Source organism: Arachis hypogaea, chromosome 5 (genome assembly GCF_003086295.3).
Source record: "Arachis hypogaea cultivar Tifrunner chromosome 5, arahy.Tifrunner.gnm2.J5K5, whole genome shotgun sequence".
Classification (NCBI taxonomy): Eukaryota; Viridiplantae; Streptophyta; class Magnoliopsida; order Fabales; family Fabaceae; genus Arachis; species Arachis hypogaea.
This window is the reverse complement of record NC_092040.1, coordinates 111,739,386-111,763,413: the sequence shown is the minus strand read 5'-3', so window position 1 is coordinate 111,763,413 and position 24,028 is coordinate 111,739,386. Positions and strand designations below refer to the sequence as shown.

The 24,028-nt window shown below is 31.8% G+C and overlaps 1 protein-coding gene across 1 annotated transcript; it reads right to left on the bottom strand.

Annotated features, from left to right (window-relative positions):
* Nucleotides 1-399: 399 nt before the first annotated feature.
* On the bottom strand, nucleotides 400-5,072 carry LOC112804001 (uncharacterized). The gene is made up of 4 exons (XM_072236559.1): nucleotides 3,788-5,072; nucleotides 2,930-3,346; nucleotides 2,808-2,855; nucleotides 400-2,063 (listed from the first exon to the last, which is right to left on the bottom strand). The coding sequence occupies exons 1-4, from the start codon at nucleotides 4,941-4,943 to the stop codon at nucleotides 571-573; spliced, it is 3,114 nt and encodes a 1,037-aa protein (XP_072092660.1). The 5' UTR covers nucleotides 4,944-5,072; the 3' UTR covers nucleotides 400-570.
* Between the last annotated feature and the right edge of the window lie 18,956 nt (nucleotides 5,073-24,028).

Genomic DNA, 24,028 nt, shown 5'->3' with positions numbered 1-24,028 from the left:
CAGCATAGTTTAATTGAAATTCATTTCAATTTCTAGATCAAACCATTTCTTTAAGTTGGATGGCTGGCCTCACAATTAAGCTCAATTAATGATTAGATAACATAAATTAAGTTACCTTACATTTGTACAACATGAATAAAAAATTTAAGAACTTATAAAAATATTATAATATATATTTTAAAATTAATAAAACAGCATCAATACAAAGATGTATTATACATCTATATAAATTGGACTATCAAATATCATATAATTTAACATTAAAAACTTAACTAAAATTATGCAATGAAAAACACAATTATTATGGGCGAATTCTTGCGACTACATATATATATATATATAAAATAAAGTAAAAATTAATTGTAACAAATAATGAAGAACCGCAATAGATTATTAAATAATCCGAAAAATCATGCATCATTAAAAATGCATAAAAATGATATTATTATTTTTAAAAAATAAAACACAAACTATCCTAATGTTTAAAAAAAGAGGAGGAAAAAACAATGAAAAATAGATGCATAATGACAAAGAAGAATAGAAGTGAGTTGATGAGTGAAAATGAATGAATCACATCAAATGAGCGGCAGCAGGAGGCGGTTGGTGGTGAGAGAGAGAAGACTGAAGCTGAAGCAGGTGGTGATAACAGTCAGCCGCCGTAGGCCGATGCTCGGGATTATTCTCCATACACATCCTCTCCAACTCCTTCACCATTTTGGGAACCACCAAACCACAGGTCCTTATCAACCACCCAACCCCCCACACATCCACTTTAACGGAATGCAAACCTCTCTCCATTTCCGGCGCCCACTCCCCCTCCATCCCAACTCTCACGCGCCTGTTCAGCTCCGGAGCCCCACTCGCCTCCTCAAACCCACACACAAACCACTCACTCTCCCTCTCCCTACTATCACTCCTCCTCAACACTTTCTCCCATCCCAAATCCCTATGCATAAACGACAAGTCGTGCAGCGCCACCAGAGCTTTCGTCACGCACTTCAACGCCTCAACTAACTCCTCGCAGTTTGAAGGCTTCGTTCTGCAACCTCTCGGCTTGAACACTAAACTCATGTCGTTTTCGCAACACTGAACCAGAGTCTCCGCGTGAGGGATTCGGTGTTTCAAGATCTCGTAAACCTCCTTCGCCGCCAGCCATTTTCTCTTATCGGAGAACATTCTAGTGCACGTGTTCGGCGTCATCTCCGTTACGACGCCGTTTCCGTGGTCAAATCTCTCGAAATCGCTATACGTGAAGATCCCGAGTCCCTTGCTGTTGTTACAGATCTTGCTCAGTAACGGTAACAGTGTAGCGATTCTGAAACACGGAACCAAAGCTTTGATTCGTTCTGTAGGTGTAGTTAGGTTAAGTTGTTGTAGATCCGTTCGTACAATTCTCGTTTCTCCTTGGTCTGATTGCGTTGACCTACTTAGCGCGCAGAGTGTTACCTTGGTTCCAATGGCGTAGTAGCCGAGAATGTAAGGTAGATCCGCGTAGGTCCACAGAAGCTTCTCAACAATGGTGGAAGACGGATCTTGTTGTCCCTCTCGTAGTTGATCAGTTTCTTCCCCTCGCCATAAGCAATAGTTGTTAACGAAACCAGTAACGTTCGGCCATTGATCTTGCAACGCAGTAGAACTAGTAGTAGTAGTATATGTTGGCTTTCTGATTAGAATGAAATCTTGGTTGCAGAAGAAGGAAAGAATTGAGTTAATGCAATGGTCCCAAAGGGGAATGAACGAGTCTCTAGAAGACGGGAGAATGGTAGGGTTGTTGGATCTGATGAGAGGGGAAACGACGTCGTAGAGGAAGGTTCTAGAATCCAAGAAAGGCGGGTGAGTTGAAGGAGCGAAGAAGAGGTCTTTGGAAGGTGGTAAGTCGTCGTAAACCTGTTTACGGAGTGGGAAGCGTAAGTCTTGTGGAGGTGGCTCTTGCAAGTAGCGTTTCAATTCGAATAAGGTTGGAAGTGAGTGTTGTTGTAGTGATGACATTATTCTCTGTTGCAAACATTCCACGTAGTATTCACTTGGGTCCCTAAACTCTACTGTTGTTGTAGTATTCGCTGCTGCATCACCAACCCAAATCATATTCAACTATTATTCTCTCTCTATAAGTGCATGTAAAGTCAATCACTTATTGTACTTATCTAAATAGGATTGTGTTATGCATCATCAATTCCATCCTCCATTTCAATCTTCAATCTGTTATTATAAATTTTGAGAAAAATATACTTATCCTACCTTTTAGTGCATGTTTAAATGTACATTTTGCTTTTTTAGAACTAGTTTATATTTTTTTGTTTGATTTTTTAATTAAATTCATTTTATTTACAAAAAGAGAAGATATGACACAGGTTCACAAAACTTACAACATAGACTTCTGATTTCTCATTCAATGATAGACTAGAATAAATTGGTTAATAACATGTGTGCTCCCTATATATGAAATTATATTACTTCATAAGTAAAAGACCTTCATCAAGATTTTGAATGTAAACTATTTTGAATCTAAAAGAATAACATGCAGGTGTGTCCTCTATATCCTTTTTACTGTATATATTGAATATACTTTTAGCTAGAGAAAATATATGAGATATGAAATACTCAATTGAACAATCATTAATAATTAAAAAAGAATGTATTTAGAAATGAATATTACAAAACATTTTTTAAAGAATAATAAACTTATCCCAAAAAAAAGGTTTTCTTGTCCCAGTTGTTCATCATCACATCAAATGAGAAATTAGAAAGGCTAATGAAAAGAAATAAGGTCAAAAACAAAAAGTAAATACTAAAATAAAAAAACTCACATCTTATGGAAGGTGATTTGGATGGAAATTGAAGTCTTTCGTTAAAACCTGTATGTTGATGATGCATTATTGAAACATCATAGAACAAATCAAAATGATTAGTTATTAAGGTTGTTAATTACCAGAAGAAGGAGGTGACGAAGCCGAAGACGATTTTCTTCTCCCAAAAACTTTGACTTGCTGACCTGAAACAAATCTATCAACCGAATAGCCTCTTAGGGGACCATCTTCGAAGGACTCCATGAGACATGGAACCATGGATTCATCGAAGTAAGTGAGTTCATCAGCATTCAAAAAGCTTGAAGCTTGAACCCTCACTCTCCCTCTATGAACTTCACCTTCTTCAGCCCAAAGGCTCACACATTCTTCCCATGTCATCCTTATCTTCCCAATTCTTCTCAGCTCTCTGGAAGATGAAGAAGATGAAGCACCTTGAATGTCCAATACATTATGCTGATGAGGGTCCAACCCTAATAAGCTACCTCTGTTGGGACCATGAAAGAAAGCTTCATTACCACCCAATTGCTTTGTTGTCCTGGCTGCAAAAGAAGAATGACACAAAGTGAGATATGGGTTGTTAGAAAGTTTAAAACTTTGCTTTCGTTTTCATCATCTTCCAAACAAAATCCCCTTGTAAAAGCACACATTCTTTTCTAGAAGGATGAGAAGAAAGAACAGTAGTGGTGGTTGTGGCAGTCAGAGAATCACAGTGAATATTACGTGCCCTTCAACTGTTTGTAAGTATTCCTAAACCACTGTTCATTCCATAAAAGGGAACAAAATTAAACAAAAAAATAAAATAAATAGTAGAACAGAAAGAAAACCTTAGGAGAATTATTCAACTGCTGCATTGAAAGTTCATTTTATTATTATTATTATTATTATCGTTATTATTATTGTTGTTATGAACATATATTTTCGTTTCCCATTTCAATAATACAATGAAGATTTAATTTTTGATAGCTTTTTACTGTGCAAACCTGAGAGAGGAAGATCATCATCCTTGAAAGGCCTAGGTGGAGGCAGTGGCAGAGGTCTCACTGTAGCAACAGCAGCATGTGATGCTGTCCTACCATCATCTACACCTCTGCCGCCACCATGAGAGGAGGACCTCATTCTGGACCCCATGAACTGTGAAAGCTCCTCAAAAACCTCCTCATCAAAGGAAGCTGGCAACCTATGAAGCTTCCTCTCATATGGTGAGAGCCTAAAGTAGCTCTTTCCAACTTGTTCTCTCTCACCACCTCTCTCCCATTCATACACTTTCCTGAATTCACCTAACATGTTATCCCATTTGGTCCCTGCTGTCTTAGCATCTCTGCTGACCCCATGCCTCTGAAGAAACTCAGCTACTTCTCTATCTTTGTCAGCCCTAGTTTTCCCTCTACTCATTCCTCCCAATTCTTGCTGTTGTTCTGTTCTTGAAGATGAACCATCAGAACCACCACCTTGGTACTGTGCTTTCCATGCCCTTGCAAGCCATAGCATCTCATTAGGCTTCCAAACTGGACTCACATACTTCCCTTTTCTTAGTTGCTGGTGATGAAGTTGCTGTGGTGGTTGTTCTCCTTCTGATGTTGGCTTGCTCCCTTCATGGCCAGAACCACCTGAGAGCAAAGGCATAGGTGAGTGACTTGGAGATGATGCTGTGTCTGATGAAGATGATGCAGCTGCTGCTGCTGCAGCAGCAGCATATGTTTGTAAGGGTTGTGGTGGATTTGCTGATGGTGAAGGGCTTGATTCGCTTGGGAGCATGGCCGCCATCTGTTTCTGATGCTGCTGTGAGGATGGTGATGGAAGAAGCTTCCATTGTCCAGTACTGTACCTTGGCCTCTTAACATTCAGTGCCTCAAATTGTTGCTGTTGTTGCTGCTCAAAGGGTGAAGAACTTGCACCACTTGAGACATAGAGAGGGCTTGATGAGATGAATGGAGTTGCTCCACTCACAACAACAACTGGTGACTGTTGCTGTTGGTGATGGATTGTCCTTGTTTCTGATATTGGTTCCTCAGCAGAAGCTTGTGGTAGGGATTTTGGAGAAGATGAAATCTGCTGCTGCTGCTGTTGTTGCTGCTGCTGTTTAGGGTGGTGAGATTGTTGTGGTTGTTTCTTGGATGAGTCTCCCTTATCACCCATTATAGTCAAATGGGCCCAGCTAAAAAATTAAAAAAAAAAAAACAAGTCTTTGTTTTTTTTCTTGGGAGAATGGAATGGAATGGAATGGATGAAGAGAATTAGATGAGGAATGAACCAGAAGAAGAAGAAGGAGGAAGCATTGTTGGAGTTGAACTAGCTAGGTAGAATGGAAATGAAGTGTGGGTTATTGATTTGATTGAGGGAAGAGGTTTTGTACTTGTAGTTGTGATAGCAATTGTTGTTTGTCTGAAAAGGGTTTTGAATGGGGGTAAAATGTAAATGTAAAATGTTGATGTTGTTATTGTTATTGGTGGCATGATCTTGAAAAGGGAAAGTCACAAAGAGAAGAGGATCACAGCAAGCAAAAGCAAACATCCGAAACGATGAAAAGTAGCAACAGAAAGGAGAAAATACTAAAAAGTCAAGAGAGTGTGTGGGAACTGCCCTGAATAAGACTCTTCACTTTGTTTTAATTTCTTTTTCTTATTATTATTGTTTTTCTTGCAACTTCATTTATTGTTTTTAATTAATTAATTTGAATGAAGGCACCAGCACCGTTGTTATTTTGCTCTTTGATGTGTCATATTGACAAGTTGGGAAGAGGCAGAAACAGAAGAAAAAGTGAAAAGAGATATAGAGAGAGAGAGAGAGAGGTGTAAGTGCATGATTAGAGAGGGGTGTCATGATTGTACTGCTTCTGAAAAACGCGGCTCTAAACAATTTTAACACATCTTCCTTCAATTTTATTATAGCTTCTTAATTTTTTATAATAAAAATAATTAAACTTTTTATTAAATTTAATTATTTATAAACTTAACTTTTGTAAAAAACTCTTCCTGCCAAATTTATGTATTTTCTGTTTATAAAAATTTTATTTATAATTAATTGAATTTAATAAATAATTTTATTATTTTAGCAATAAAAATTCAATTACTTATTATCATTTTTTATTCATAATCTATATTAAAGAAACTTGTTAAAATTATAAGAATAAAATTTTTATAAAGATATATAGTTTTTGAAAGTATTCGATAATACTAAATGTATTAAAATTCATTTTTTTTTATATTTTTAACAAACACGTTTAGAAAATTTATTAATAAAATAGTTCATTTAATGCTGTATGTATATGTGTGCTTAACTGATTATGTTGTTTGGGAATTTAAGAAATGAATAATAGAAAAGAGAAAGAGAGAAAAAGACAGAAGTTCCCGCGCAGAGTGAGGGAGTGAAGAACTGAGAGTGTGTGTTTTTGTGTTGGGGAAAGATCAAAGATGGTTTGGAAATGGTGTTGGTTGTGTTTGATTGTTTTTTGGACCTTCTTCAGAGATGGAGACTCTTCGAAATTATTCATGCCTCTGCTCTAAAACCAGACTTCCCTTATTATTATAACATTTTTTTTTGGATCTCTCCTCACATCATTAACTCCTTTTTTTTCTTTTAATTTAATCTGCTCTCACTAATTATGTACTCATTTCATTTTTTTATTAAATATATTAATTAATAATATTTACTATTTATACTAATTCTTTTTAACTTATGCAAATGGATCCTCCTTTTATATATATAAAACATAAGTATTTTTCAACCATTAAAAAAAATATTAAGCATATTATATTCATATCTTTTATAATAAATACACTAGCATTTTTTAACAATTAAATATATATTTTTATTTTATTAATTAAAAATAATTGAAATACATAATCAATTAATAACAATCGTATTTTTATATAAATGTCAATAATACACTAGTCCGCTTAAGCAAGTGTCGGGGGTTCGAATCCCGCCTTGTGCATGCAGCAACCCATTGGCCAGCGGCAAACCCTTAAATGGAGCTCAGTACCGCGACGGATTAGTCCTTGACCTGCCGGGTTGGGGGATACCGTGGGAAACCAAAAAAAAAAAAAAATAAATGTCAATAATATTTGATATTTTCAAAAAATATAATATATATGAAGACATACATACCAAGTGGAATAATAAAAGAGTGTATCAACTCGTACCACATCCAATAAGTAGAATTGGGAAATTTATTTTTCTTACTATAATTTTTTTCTATGCTTTATCTTCTCATCTATTTTTGTTGGGCTTGGCAAGTTTCCTGCCTCATTTCTATTTTTAGGTTTTTCTTAATTTGCAAGCAACTACTGCTTCCTTTCTCCATTTTTGGTATTATTTTGGTCTCCTCTTTAATTAATTTCCTCGTTATATTATGATGATGAGTAACAGCTTCACCCTGCTTGGTAAATTAAAATACATATATATGAATTTATATTTGATGTTTTTTTTTCTTGTATTTTAACTCATGAGTTATATATTTTTCTTTTAATTTCCGTAGATAAACAGAAAGAATAAATAAGTATATGTGTTCAATTCAATTATTGCAGGAGCTGACCTTTTATTTTTTCTAGTTTCTACAAAAATAAAGTATGTGTTGAATTAGGATAGGAATGTTATCAATGATGCTAGATAAAAGTACCAAGGGGAGCATATGGGCCTATCTAGCGTTAGAAAATAATAATATAACCCCATAATAATCAAATCTTGTGATCAAGAAGATATATATATAGCTAAAGTATTTATGTACCACCTAATTCCTTGTATTAGATAAATGATTGATGAGTTAAATATTTTTTAAGAGAATTTGCATTTATTAACAAGCATTGCTCTAATAACTAATAAAGACCATAGGGCATAAAAAATATGGAATATTTTTTTTACTCATAAAGATTATGGCAGTATTTTTTTTTTTTTTTTACCCGAACGAGGGTTTGAGAGAAATTGCATAGCAACTAATAATCATTTATAAGTTTGGTGTTGTTTTCATACGAAATTAAATTTCTTCTGTTTCAAAAAAACTTATCGTCATATAGTAGACTTGGTCTAAAGTACGTACTAATAAATAGTGTAATTATTTCTATGATTAGGCCGGTTATTAGGTTTTATCATAACGATAATAATTATTTTGAAAATACAATCATGATCACATTGCAGAAGTTCCTCAGATCACAGTTTTTCCTTTAACTCAGATATTTTTTAATAATAATAATTTTTTTTTATCAAGTCATAAGTTGATTACCTCATTCACTCATGAAATAGTTTAAAAAAAAGCCCATCTTACATGCTAATACAATTTTTATATATGCCGTCATCATTAATGTTTTTATATAACTCTTCTTATTTGCATAATTTTGATGAGACCGTAGTGTATTTCTATAATCACACCAACATTCTTGTTCTTGTTCGTACAAGAGTAAGAGTTTAATTTATTAGTAGGTGTATATATATATTTGGTGAGTCTAGAGTAGTGATTTATGCTCTCTTATTCTTGTAATTTCTTGTGATACATTAGAAAATTTTCCATCATGATTTGCATGTATGCAAAAGTTACAGATTTTATGAACATATCATTCTTTTTTTTTGGTAAACACATGAGGCTTAAAGCCCAAAGGCAAGAAAAATTACAAAATAGAAATTATAAATTCCTCTACTTTATCATCTAAAATGAGTCTAAGATTACAAGGAGGACCATATGTTATGTGTATTCCTTTAATTTGTTGTGTGTATTCTCTTCATATCAAGCACAAGGATACTTTCCCCTTTTCTTGGGCCTATGTGGGGCTTGTTTGCCAACAACTTGAATTCCAGTTTAGCATGCAGGGATTTTTTTTAATTATTATTTATATTGCACTCATTGTAAGATGATAATTAAAAGTATTGGACTTATAATACCATATTATTATAATAAGTTTCATATCTATTAAAAGTAAGGTCTTTATATAATTTATAAGTGTGAGATATTTCTCACCTTATAAATTAATTTTTAGAATTAAATTAGACTCACTCAATGTTAATTTTAATATAATATCAGAATTTATTTAATTTAATATTATTAGACCATCCACCTATAGATATTTACACTCTAAATGATGACATTAAATTATTATCATTATTAAGTTACTCTCAAGGTTAAGTATTACAAATTTTATGAATATAATATTAAATTGTAAAATTAGAAGCTTCAAAAAGATTCTAACATTAAAAATCCTTTTTGTAAAAACCATCTTTAAAGTAACACATCTAGCTAAATTATGATGAAGCAACACTTCTGCCACAATTTTTTTTTTAATCATATTATGTGTGGAGGATTAACATGCTATAAACTACAAAAATATTATATTGTGCGCTTTTTTTTTCCTTTCTTTTGAAGTTAATAACTTTCAAATTTTATTGAACTTAGAATAATTCAATTTAAGCATATAGATTAATTATTATGTGTTTGTTCTTAAGGGAGCACACTTTACAAACCATAGCTTTTTAAGTCAATTATTATGTGCATTTTGGTACATTATGCACGTTATATATATATATTATTTGTATTAGTATATTCCATGAAAAATTAAAGGAATGAGAGAGGAAGTTAAATTAATTGAGTCTTAATAAGAATGTGCAGGCCGGCGCAGCTAGACCTAATATATACACATTTAATTAGCACACCATCGCCAACACATATACACAAACAGAAACTGCAATTGAGACTTTAGCCTCTCTCTATTATGGTCCCTATGTTAGTATTTAGAAATAAATTGATTATAATGAGACAAAATTACATATAGATAATATTGACAGTACATAATTCATTTAATTTATTCATAGCTAACATAGAAATAGAGTGCTTTTATTTATTTATTTATTTATTGGTATCATCATGTATAAATATTAAAGACTATTAGTAATATAAACACGATCGCTAGCTAACTCTATATTGTGTTTTACAAACAATTTTGAAGTACTACTACCTATATGACATGAAAATGTATATATGCGTGCATGGGTTGTTTGAAGTATCATATCATATAAGTAAATTTTAATGCTGCAAGAAGAATAATAAATTTGTATTATATAAGTGTACCCTAGCTACTAGGTTTTAGTGTCATTCTTCGTCATTGTGTGCGAGAGCATCCGAATTTCAGCGAGAGTCGCCAAATTTTGAGTGAGAAAGCCAAATTTTCAACAACAGTGTATCATGAAGTATTTAGTAATGACAAGGAGGAAGTGGTGGTTTTAGAGGAGGAGGACATCCGATCGGGTGTGGTTAATTGCTTAAGGAGTCTCATTGGCAGATTAATGGCAGATAGAAGTTTTAACATAGGAATTATAGAGGCAACCTTCAATGCAATCTGGAGCCCTTAGACAAAATTGAAGAAGGAGATTATACCATAATTTTAGTTTGAGTACAAATGTAGGATATCCCTAAATACTGTAAAATAAGGAGACGGCCAAGAAGATTGGTGAAAGATTGGGAGAAATAATTGATGCTGGTAGGTGTGTGATGAAAGGAAGATAGGATAGAATAATAAAGGTTAGAGTTAACTTGATATAACAAAAACCCTTCGACAAACTATCAAGTTATATATATTGTGTTTTGCCTATATATTTTTGTTCTGATTTTTGTTTTTTAGTTTGATTGATTGTTATTTATTTTATTAAATTCAAGCAACACACTTAAAGAATTGATTGTATATAAAAAAATTCAGTTTAAAAAAAATGGAATACATCATTTGGCGGTAGTTACAAATTTGTTGTTAAAATAGAAATAATTTATCTTAGCCGGTGAGATTTTGTGGCGGTTAATATAACCGCTGTGAATGACAAGTCAACCTATCTTTATTTTTGGCAGCGTTTTAAACTTATGCAAAATCAATCTGTGCCAAAATATTTATTAGCAAGAGTTATTTTATCATTTTCTAAAATCTGTCACTAAGGATTTTGTCACGCCCTATCTTAGAGCGGAACTGCTGCTATCCAGCTTTATCTACCGGAAGTGGTGTAATGAAAATAACTAGTCCCAACAAATATGTTTCTGAGATTTTTCTACAATACGAAAGACTAGGCCAATACTGTATTTACTGTAGATTCATAGGCCATGCATCAAGAAATTGTAGTAAATACCTAAAAGAGTCAACACAACAACATCAAATGGAGATAAAATAGAGAAAAAAATCTAAAAATAGACCAAATTGGATGGAGAGAGGGTAAAAAATAAGGAAAATTATAATCTTAACCATGAAGGAATGAAAGGAGAAAACGCATATACAATGAAAAACAACCCTAGTTAGCTTACTAAAAAGCTTTTCGCAACTCTCGGTCTTAAATTAGCAACATCAACCAAACTCAAAGCACTTTACCCCACTATAGAACCAGCAAAATAATATCCAAAATACCCATTATCCTTAACACCCAATAATAACCTTTCATCAAAACACTCAACCTAATCTAAAAATAGTAACTACCATTTAAACGCAAACCAAAATACACACCAATTTCAAACATTCATTACATCAAACTATCTTTCAATTTCAAAAAAAGTATAAAAATAGAGGAAAGGAGTGAGAGGGGACAAATGAGTTGAGTTTGTTTAGTGTGGGTAGTGATGGGAGTAAAGGAAGCAGACGTAAAAAAAAGAAATTTCAAACAATTAACAAGAAAAAATGATAGCATAGATAAGTTGCTGCCGATAACTGAAACAAAAAAAGAAACAAGAAAATATGGAGTTTAAGGAAAAAGACCGAGAATGATTGTGAGTTTTAATGAAGAATGGGCAAAAGGTGCCTACTCACAAAAGGCACCTCACGAGCCATGAAGATGCTCATGTGGAACTATCAGGGTTTGAAAAAATTTCTGTTAATTTACAATATACAAGAGATTAGAAAATTCTACTCCCTCGATGAGATTTTTCCTTGCAAAACGAGAAATCAAACCTCGTTTGTAGAGAGGAAGTTAAAGGAATGTGTCTATAATTATGTGTATTGTGTAGACCTAAGAGGATTGGCTAGTGGAGTAGTCTTAGCATGAAAAAACAGTGCTGATGTGAAAGTAAAGAGCATAACTCAGTTCACAGTATTAGATCATGAAAAACAGATTATATGAGAAGTTCTAGGTGCTACATGTATATCGCAGAATACCATAGAAATGAATAGTATGAAACTCTACTTAATTTAATATGTATCATGGGTGATAAGTATCTGATCATAGGTGATTTTAACGTCATACTTCCAGCAAATAAAAAAGAAGGTGACAGAGATAAGACTCCTCATTCAATTCAACAATTCCACAATTTCATCAATAGAGGAGGTCTCGTAGATATGGGTTATGTGGGAGATAAATTTATGTGGTAAAATAGAAACTATAAAAAAAGATTAGTCAAAGAGAATTGACCATGGATTAATCACAACCATGCTCCAACAAAAATATGATATCGCTACAATCACATACCTTGAGGACTTTGCATTTGATCATAGACCATTGCTATTATATGATATAAAATAAATACTGATGCTGATAAATTAAAATGCAATGCAAATGAATTCTGTTAGAATTATACAACTAGACATGTTGGTTAGCATTAATGGTGTAGTGGAATTCTATTAGAGGAGGAGTAATAGAATTATGTTAGAGGAATTCGATTATTTATTTTTTTTCTTTTTATAACTATAAATAGTGTATAACATTCCTTATATTGTTATGAATGTTCATTCATATCAATCACTGAATATTCATCATTCTCTCTCTCCTTCCCTTCTCAATTCTAAATTTTCTTCTCTTCTTCTGCTGCTACTCAGAGCAGAGACTGTAATTCAATTTTCTTTAGCATCACATTCTGGTATCATTTTATATGGTATCAAAGCTTGCTGAATCCATGAGAAACAATGATGAAAAAAGCTCAAATCCAAATGATGGATCTGAAGCCGCTGTAGATTTTGAAAGGTTTACAACGTTCAAAAAGCAATTCTCTCAGTTTCAAGCACAATTCAACAAGTCACCTAAAGCGATGCTCATATAAGATCTTTTGAGTCCTTATTTCTTGAATCCAGTAGAAAGTCTACGAACAACACTTATTCATCTCCAATTCATACCTCAGAATTATTATCAGTGGTCTCATGATATGTGGAGAGCTCTCATATCTAAGAACAAAGTAAAGATCCTTGATGGATCAATAATCAAACCAGCGGAGCATGAACCGAAGTATGAAGCATGTGATCGATGAAACAATTTTCTCGTTTTCTGTATTAATCTGTCTCTTAGTCCAGAAGTTGCAAAGAGTGTCACGTGGATCACTTCAGCTGCGGATCTATGAAAAAACTTGAAGAATCGATACTCTCATGGTGATGTTTTCAGAGTTGCTGCTTTGAAAAAAGAATTTTATGCTGCTAAACAAGGTTATCTCTCTATTACTTCCTATTTTGCACAATTAAAGTCAATTTGAGAAAAATTTGAAAGTCTTAGAGCCATTCCTAGCTGTATATCTTGCTCAGGTAATTGTAATTATGGATTGAAAGTTGCTAGAGAATATGCTTCAAATGAATATGTTGTGAAATTTTCGAGAGGATTAAACGAGCGGTATGCTGGTATGAGGTCTCAGATCATGTTGCCGAGACCTCTTCCAAATACAAACACCATTTTGGCTATGCTGACACAACAACAACGACAACTATCTTCTGATATGTTGGACAAGAAAATTGTAACAAATAGTTTTGATGTGCAGCAATTCTCAGAAGGAACTCAGTCTACTTTCTCCAAAGGAAAAGGGAAAGAAAAGTCCAATTCTACCACAGGCAAAGGCAGTAACTCGCAGAAAACCTTTGACAAAGGTTATACATCTAAGCAATATACCTATTGTAACTGAATTGGACATTTAATTAACAATTGTTACAAGAAAAATGAATTTCTAGCATACTGAAAATAGAAAATCAGCTAATCATATTAACACTAAAGGTGAAATTGAAGATCCAGGTGTTGATATGGCTCTTTCTGGTCATGAGAAAAGGAATAATAAAGTTCATCTCGCTCCAACTCAAGACCAAAGGGATACCTTAATGTCTTTATTGCAGCAATCATCCATCACAGCTTTAAATAATGTCAAACGCATCACTTCTTCTGTCACCTTAACTCAATCAAAAGGTAAACATATTCTTAGTGCATCATATTTTTTTGCAAACTCTTGGATTCTTGATAGTGGTACCACTGATCATGCTTGCTTCATCCAAGATTTTTTTAAGACTTTCATACATATTAAACCAGTTCTAGTAAATATACTTCATGGATCGAAAATAATTACAAATATTTGTGGAATTGTGCAGTTGACAGCAAATTTGAACTTTATCAATGTTCTTTTCATACCTCACTTCAAATATAATTTGATTCGGTTTCAAAACTTACAAAATCATTGCATTGTGGAGCCAGATTCACTAATTCTTCTTGTGAGATACAAGATCTTCTATCTTTGAGGATCGGATGATTGGACAAGCTAAAGTCATTGGTGATTTCTATGTGATTGAAGCAACACCTCAACAATTTTTCTGTCCCTCTATTAAAGCTTTACGTACCTTAATCAGTATACAGAAAATTCAGGATTTAGGATTTCTTTGGCATTCTAGATTAGGCCATTTGCCTCATACTAAATGATTATATTAAAACAATCATTTCCATGCATAGAATGTATTAATTCTTCTCATGTATGTGATTCTTGATATTATGCAAGACAAAAGAACTTCCATTTGCTATTAATAATACAAAGTCAGAAAACATATTTGATTTGCTACATATGGATATATGGGAACCACTTTTAATCATTTTCACATCTAGACACAAGTATTTTTTTACCATTATAGAGGATAAAACTAGATTCACATAGACATACTGCATGAAATTAAAATCAGAAACTATGAAATTGATTTATGATTTTATTCAATTAGTTCAAACTCAATTCGGTAAAAATGTTAATCGAATTCAAAGTGACAATAGTTTTGAATTTAAAATGGATTCTTATTACCTTTCAAAAGGAATCATCCATGAAACCTCTTGTGTTGAGACTCCACAACAAAATGGTGTTGTGGAAACGAAATATCAACACATATCGAATATAACACGAGCACTTCTTTTTCACTCAAATGTACCCAAATATTTCTGGCAATATGCAGTACAATATTCAGTACACATCATGAATAGATTACCTAGTGCTACTCTCAAAAATCAAACTCCTTATAAAGAAATGTTTAGTTCAAAACCAGATTTAATGCATTTAAAGGTGTTTAGTTGTTTAACCTTCGCATGCACACTTACTAATGGAAGACAAAAATTAGTTTCAAGGTCTAGAAAGTGTGTTTTCTTGGGCTATAAGCCTGAAACCAAAGGGAGTATAATCATGAATTTAAAAACTAGGAAAATCTTTCTCTCCCGAAACACTGAGTTGTATGAATTGATTCTACCATTTAAACAATCTTTGTCTACTGAAATTGTCTTTGATAATTCAACACTTTCACCAATTGAACAAAACACTGATTCTAGTTCTCATTCACAAATGGATCCTTTTTTTATCTTTCATGATTTGGAACATTCTGAATCTATTTTACCTACTGCATCAACTGCAGCTTCTGATGGTCCACTTCAAACCTTCACACTTGCATCCTTTTCTAAAACCAATTCACCCTTGCATGATTTATAGTTTCACCTAGCGCATCTCATCCTAGTTCTGCCATTGGAAGTTCCAAATTCTGCTATGTTATTGAGCTTAGAAGAATAACATGGACAAGAAACCAACCCTCCTATTGCGAGACTATCAATACTTTGCAGTAAATTCACATGGAGATTCCAAGCACACTGCTGCTCTATCCTCAACATGTAAGTATCTTATATCCCACCATTAGTCATATTAATCTTTTTCCCTTAAACACCTGGCCTATACTCTTGCACTCATAAATCACCCTGACGCGAGACATTACTCTGAAGTTGTCATGCATGATTGTTGGAGCAAGGTTATTAATACAAAACTAGAAGCTCTTGAATTAAACAAGACTTGGACCATTACAGTCTTGCCTCCTCACAAGAATGCAGTTGGCTGCAAATAAATTTTTCGTACATTCAATCCTAACAGCACTATTGAGAGACAAAAATCCATGCTAGTTGCATAAGAATTCACACAAATTCCAGGTGTGGGTTACATTGATACCTTTAGCCCAGTAGTGAAGATGAGCACTGTGATAGTGCTTCTCGTAGTGGCTACTGCCAAAGGTTGGTATCTACATCAACTTGATGTAAATACAGGCTTTCTTCATGGGAATCTTCATGAAGATGTTTATATGAAGCTGTCTAAGGGATTAAAGTGTTTGGACCCAAGTTTGGAATGCAAGATTAATAGGTCATTGTATGGCTTGAAGCAAGCAAGCCGCCAATGAAATATTAATCTGTCTATTACCCTCGCAGAGTTGGGATTTCATCAATCAAAGAATGATCATTCTTTGTTCACTAAGTCTGTTCTAATGACATTCACAGATATCCTTGTCTATTTTAATGATCTTGTTCTGGCTGGGAATGACTTGGATGAAATCAATAGGGGTGTGCATGGTCTGACCCGATCCCGAATACTTTAGGAGCTAATTTGGTGTGATTTCATCGGATTTAGGGTCGGGTAAAGGTCTCAAAAATAGACCTGGTCATTGTTTCGGGTCGGGTCCGGGTCATAACTCAAGTCACCCGAAATCGGTTCAGTGGCCCGGTCATCATACACAATTAGTATTTTGTGTTATTAGTGATGGATGATGGCTATTATTATGTGAAATTTAAGTATTGTAAACATTAATATTTTGTGTTATTAGTCATTATATATAAGACTATAAGTTAATGTTTTATGTTTAAAATGCATAAGACTTTAGACTAATGCATAATCTTGTGTTATTTGTATTGATTTAAATATTTGGTGTTATTAGGCAATATTAGTATTGATTATGGTTATGCTTTACCATGTCAAATAATGGTTGGAGTCTTGGAAATTTGGATATTTTTACATGCTAACTTACAAGAAGATATCAAGGTAATATAATGTTAATGGCCCAGTTTTTACCCGGTATAATCGTGGCTCGAAAGTGTATAGATTTCATCAGGTCTAGAGCCGGGTTTGGGTCTAACAAATAGGCCCGATATATATTTTGGGCCGGGTCTAGGTCACATCAAACCCAGTTTCACCCGACCCATGCACACCCCTAGAAATCAATTATGTTAAAAGCTTCTTGGACAGTAGGTTTAAAATCAAGGATCTTGAGATTTTGAAATTCTTTATTGGGATGGAGGTAACAAGGAGCAAAGATGGAATTGCTCTCTATCAAAGAAAGTATACGCTGGATCTGATAAATGATGTGGTCTGTTGGGTGTGAAACCGGCAACAACACCCATGGAATACACTTCATTGTCTAGGTACCAAGGGACACCTCTATCTGATGCTTCAGTTTATTGTAGACTGGTTGGAAGGCTGCTTTACTTGATAAATACTAGACTTGATCTGAGTTATTCAGTTGGGTGCCTGTTTCAGTTCATGAGTGTTCGACTGATGTGTACTTGAAGGCTGCTTATCGAGTGATTCAGTATCTCAAACAATCTCCACCTGTTGGACTTTTTTTTCTCTTCTCAGAATTCTTTCACCCTCTCAGGATTTACTGATTCAGATTGGGGAGCTTGTTAAAGACACAAGAAAATCTATAACTGGTTATTGTTTCTTTCTTGATTCCACACTGATATCTTAGAAGAGTATGAAATAAGTTACGTCTCTCAATTATCCTCTAAAGCAGAATATCATGCCTTAGCCAATGGCACTTGTGAGCTTCTTTGGCTACTAAAATTGCTGCATAAATTTCATATTCATCCTTCTTTGCCTGTGGACATTTACTGTGATAATAAGTTTACCTTGTACATTACGTTGAACCCAGTTTTCTATGAGAGAATCAAGCATAATGTGAAAGTAGACTGTTATGTTGCTCAAAATAAGTTTAAAGAGGGTGTTACAAGTTTGAAACGCATTGCTTCTTCTGATTAGCCTGCTAATATTTTTACTTAACCCCTAGTCCAGGACCTTTTGCTAACCTTTTGTCCAAGCTCCAATTACTTAATCTACATAAACCATGTACTTTCAATTTACAGGAGTGAAATAAAACTGGTGTTGATAAAATAAAATGAAATGCAGATGAATTCTATTAAAATTGTGCAGTTATAGACACGTTGGTTAGCATTGGTGGTATAGTAGAATTTTGTTAGAGAAGTAGTGAAATTCTGTTAGAAAAATTCAATTATTTTTTTTTGTAACTATAAATAGTGTACAATATTTTTTATATTATCATGAATATTCATTCAATTCAATCACTAAATATTCGTCATTCTCTCTCTCATTTTCTTCTGAATTTTTTATTTTCTTCTCTTCTTCTATTGCTATTCAGAACAGAGACTAAAATTAAATTTTTTTTAGCATCACATTCTAGTATTGTTTTATATGATATGGCTATAATTACACACTTTGAAAATTTTGTATTTGATCATAAAACATTGCTATTATGCTCAAATTTAATATAGCCAAAAAGTAAAAAACGTTTCAAATTTTAAGAAAGGTGGTGCGAGAATGAGTTTGTTAGTAATATTATAATAAGGTGGATACTGTAATGAAAATTTTATAATTGTCTTTATATAAAAAAAATTTTTTTGTTCCATGGATAATGAATTAAAGGATTATATTTTGATATGTTATAAAAGTGTTGTTTTTATTTAAAATGTAGCTAAATAAATAAAACACATTTTTATACAAAATATTTTTATAAAAAGATATTTTTGACATCTTTATTTAAGTAACTCTCTAGTAATAAAAGGATGGAAACAAGACATACTGGATCACCTATATTATTGTAGCTTATTCATTTTGGTCAGTGCAATAAAATGATTAATGCTTTTAAAAAAAAGGATAATAAATTATTATACAAGGCAAGTGGAATGCATGTCCACTCTAATGTAGTGCAATGAGTTCCTAAATTTAGCATCTCCCCCTCCCCCTTTGAAGTCTCCGGGATATCAATATATAGGCACCTCTATAACCATGAATCACTTAATGGCAACCACTTTCCAAGTTAAATAAACTTATAAAAAGTACAACTTGAAAATTAAATTAGATGTAGCAACTAGCAAGCAATAGAAATTAAGTATATCTAACTTATTCTAAGAACAAGCTTAAATGATAAAACTTGTTTTATATTTATAATAATTATTAGACTTTTAATTTTAAACCGTGTAAAACGTGATAGCAAATTAATATTTTTTCAAACTCATGAAATCAAGCTATATAAAATTTTTAATAGGTTATAAAAATACCTCTTTTAACCCTTATAATTTCTTTTTCTACTCTTATAATCCTTGTCATTTAGTATAGGAGATTGTGATTATCATATTTATCTCCTAAAATGACAAAAATTATCTGTCATAAAATTATCTCTTTAAAAAATTTAAATTAATAAAAAAATATATGAATAATTATATCTTTAGCCTATTATTTATGATAACTAAAAGTAAAACTAATAAATTCACATATCAAACATACATATGCAAAATTAAATTTGTATAAAATTTATGTAATTTTCAAAATCGTAATGGTAATATATAGGTACCATGTTTAATTGAATATAATATATACCGAGGCACAGAACCTTATATAGTAAAAAGGGGACAATAGTACACCTAAATTTTAATTGTTTGTTATAAATTATACACAAATTTTAATTTAATTTTAATTTAATTTATTGTGAAATTAATTATTTGTTCCTCTTCAATATTTTTAAAAATTTGCATACATTCTTTTCTTTTTAGCAAAAAAAAAAAAAAATGGATAGAATATGACATAAGGCAAAAGAAAGCTAGACAGTTAGGAACCTAACTGCCGAGGCGGGTTAACTCTAGCACCATACCAAAGATATAGAGTAGAGGGGTTAATTGCGACAATCATGATTAATCATGACAAAATTGAAATATACTTAGTTAGTGATCAAATTGAACTTCAATGCAATATGAGGATAATATATTTTTTATTTAATAAATTTTTTAAATAAAAATTATATTACAATATTTTTAAAACACTATAATAAATCATGTGTATATAACTGTGCGCAAAACTAAAATTTTGGTAATGAAATATTTAAATTTTTGGCCAGTTTTTAAGGCAAGTCTACTATAGGGTAGCGGGCACAAATCCAATAAGAAAAAATTCCAAGTCAAAGAAGGGAACAACGCAAGAATAAAAAAAAAAAGGAAAGAAAAAAGAGAAAAGGAATGACTCAGAGACAAATGATGAAAGTAATATAGAGGAATGAGAACAGAAAATAAAAAAATTTCTTGAATTCTTGAATTTTGCTTCTCATTTATGGTCGAATACTTCAACTTAAAGATCGAAAAAAAATTGTTTTTCATTTATATCATGAAATCTTTTTTAACAAAAATTTAAATTAATAAAAAAACATATAAACAAATATAGTCTAACAAGAGTCTCTTGATGAGTTTGTATAAATTTTCACATAATTTTTTTTTTTTGCATAAAATCTCTTTTTTTTTTGTCTTTCTTTTAGATTCAACAAGAATTAAATTTTAGACTTTTATATCATAAAAATTTTAATACTCAAATATAAAATTATTTCTAAAAATTTAAATTAATAAAAAAAATTACATAAATAATTATATATCTAACCATTTCAAAACATATTGATAAATTAACTTAAGGTTAGAATGCATTTCAATGACACATCAGCTCTTTGTTATTATGTCAACAAACATATTGGTTAATACATATTTTTAAACATACATAATTGAAAATAATTTGTATCCTCTAAAGTTTGAATTTTACTTTAGAGAGTAAAGTGCGATTTTCTACCCTTAAATAGTTTCTCTTTCATATTTAATTTTAGTCCCACCTATAAAATAAATGGTGAGAGATCACATTTTACTCTCTAAAGCGAAATTCAAACTTTAGAGGATCCAAATCCAATTGAAAACATGGTTAAAACAAATTGCAAGATACAATATTAAAAATAAATGAAAATTTCTAAAAAATATTGGGACAATAAAGTATATTTTTCCCTTTTTTTTTTCTAAAAATTTCTCAACTGATTTTAAGTAGCTTTTTGGTAAGTAAGGTTTCATACAAAAAGAAGAATTTTAACTCTCAACAATATTATTTGAACCTTATTTTGTTGTTTACACTTCACCTGAGCTTAAACTAATGTGCTAAAATGAGAGAATTGAATGACATTTTTAAAAATTCTAATTAAAATATCAAGATATATATTATACCATAATACATAATAATGAACTAAATTCCAAATAAATAAGATTTATTTGAACATTGCATCACACATTCATACACACACAGTTTTTACTTTGGAGTTCAAACTTTAAGAAGCATGCATGTCTAAGATATAGCTGGCTAATAGTAATAACAATTCCTACAACCTAGTATATATAGCTCTTTTACCAGAAAGAGACCACACGATCGGAATCGCACATGCATGCAATAATTAATTAATTGATTAGATATCGAGATTCTCGTTATACAAATTTTTGTTAGCGAGTGAACTCTAAATTTTTAAATTATAGAAATTAGGGTATGATATTATTATATGTTTAAGATGATGCGGTGGGTGGGAGAAGTAACATCAAATTCTGTTGTTGTGTTATATTGTAGTCACTAGTCACTGAATCAACATGAATTTCGGGTTTTGATCCACACCTCGTGACTAAATAATTATATAAAAGGGTAAGGCTGCAGCATAAACTAGTGTGAATGAAGCTGTACAGCAATGGATATATGTGTGTGTATGTACAAATATAAACTATGCAATCTCTGACCCAATCCCTTCACTTTTTGTTGTTTATCTGTTTCATTTCTCTGCATCACTGCTTCTATATTATGCATTCATCCATCTGATCTCTAAATACCGTTAGCTTTAGAAACATACACAGAATCACAAGTAATAATAATTAATAACTAGTTTAATTAAATGCTGCCATTTTCTATCAATAACAAACATCTATCTCTCTCTCTCTCTTATATACTTTAATTCTAAGACCTACCCTTCTTAGGCCGGCTGCTTCATCCTTCACCTACCTTCTCTTTCTCTCTCTTCTCTGTTATGTTATATATATATATATATATATATATATATATATGTATATATATATACTGAGGATAGTCACAGAGGCACATATATATAGAAGATTTTCAAGTGTACCGTCGTATCGATGTATCAGTAATTTTTAACCATTAATCTTAATTATATATATTATATATATTTTTTATAATTAAAATCAACGGTTAAAAATCATTAAAACACTGGTACGACGTCACACTTGAAAATTTTCCAATATATATATATATATATATATATATATATATATATGTACATCATCACTTTATTATATGCTCTCTTATATATGTGTATTTGCTCCTTTCAGAGGGTGCAGATTCTATTGCTTTTCTCAACCATTTCCAACCTTTTGTTATGCACCCACGTACACTATGCTCTTTTACATAAATGAAAGATAACAGGTACTTGGATGCACAAACATTTAGCGTTAATTTAATATAGTTAGGATACAAAAAATGATACATTCAAACAATATAATATATGCAGTCTAAAGAGAAAGTAGTTATGTAATAACAAATTATAACTTGTTAAAGAGAAAGTAGTTAGATCTATTAATTAAATTTGAGTTAAATGGGAAAAAAAATTGTTTATTAACAAAGTGTAAAATGTTATGTGTTAGGGTTCCAAAGGGTGGCTATGTGTGTAGGCTACGTATATTTAGGGTGAGTAGATTTGCCATGTTTTAACTAAACAACATTCACCCTTGGGATTTGTTAAGATAAAAGCTGTTGCCAATTCCGATCCAAGTTGGCTTTTTCTTCTCTCACCATACTTAATTTTAAAAACAAAGACAATAATTCCCTTTATTACTTATTGGGATCTCCAACCTATATTGTCTAGAGCAAACTTCAAACATGTATCTATTTGTTTAGCATGTTTTACTTTATGGATCAAAATTCATTAGGAGGCTTAGATTAATTTCGAGAGACAAAGTGAGATTGATTTTGTTAAGTGTTGATATTCTTTAACTCATGTTTATAAATAGAGTTGAATCTAATTGTAAGTTCTCTATAAACTTAAAGGGGGGGGGGGGGGGTAATTAAAAGCTTACTATAAATATCACACATTTGAATAAATGGTTTAGATATCTTCATAGTTCATATGAAGAGAGAATTAGGTTAGAAGTGATGGATCTTAAGCCCTTGAGTTTTATCTGTGACCTCAGGCTCCATTAGTTAATTCCTTATTAGTGCTTAGCCATAATAAATTTCTCTAATTTAATAGGCTAATTTGTGTTTTAACTGAATTTATTGATTAATGGTCTAGGAAAATATACACTAAATGTTACACTGGTCTTGTGCGTTAAGTACAAAAATAGAGGAGTAGTGAAATCTACCGTACCACTGAAAAAGAAAATAAAGGTGATGCATATAAAGTCTCATAGAGGGAAAGGTTAACAGTGAATATGGAAAGGCCAACAAATTAAAGTAAAGCCACTATCAACCTTAGCTTAGATGTATATAGCACCTGTATTAGAACAATCTTCAAGGCCTACAAAACCACAATTTATATGACAACAACAGTAAAAGAAGAATATAGCAAAACACCATATATTTGGTTGTTTGATCAATTTTTTTCTTTCTAAAATTTGAATACAATTTTTTTTATTTATTTGTCTTAAATTGAAGTGTTTTTTGGATTAACAAAGATCAAATTTCAGATCTTTTAGTCATAAAATTTTAATATTATATTATAAATTTTTTTAAAAAAAATTTAAACTGATAAAAAAATTCACTCGAATGCTTATATCTAAGGTAGCGTTTGGTGGAGAGACAGAGACGGAAAGATTGAGACTGAGACACAGAGACTAAGAGATAGAAATTGAAATAAATCTCAGTATTTTGTTTGGTATAAAGTGAGAGATAGAAATTGAAACAAGAATGAAATTCTAATTTAATTTGTACAAAGGGTAAAATTATTAATTAATTAAAATGAAGATATTTTAGGTATAAAATGTTATTAAAGTTTCAGTCTCCATCTCTAAAAATTTTAGTCCCTTATGTTCCTATTTTTTAGAAGTACTGAAATACTAAAATGTTAGGAACAGAGACAAATTTTAGTACCAATTTTTAAACCAACAAA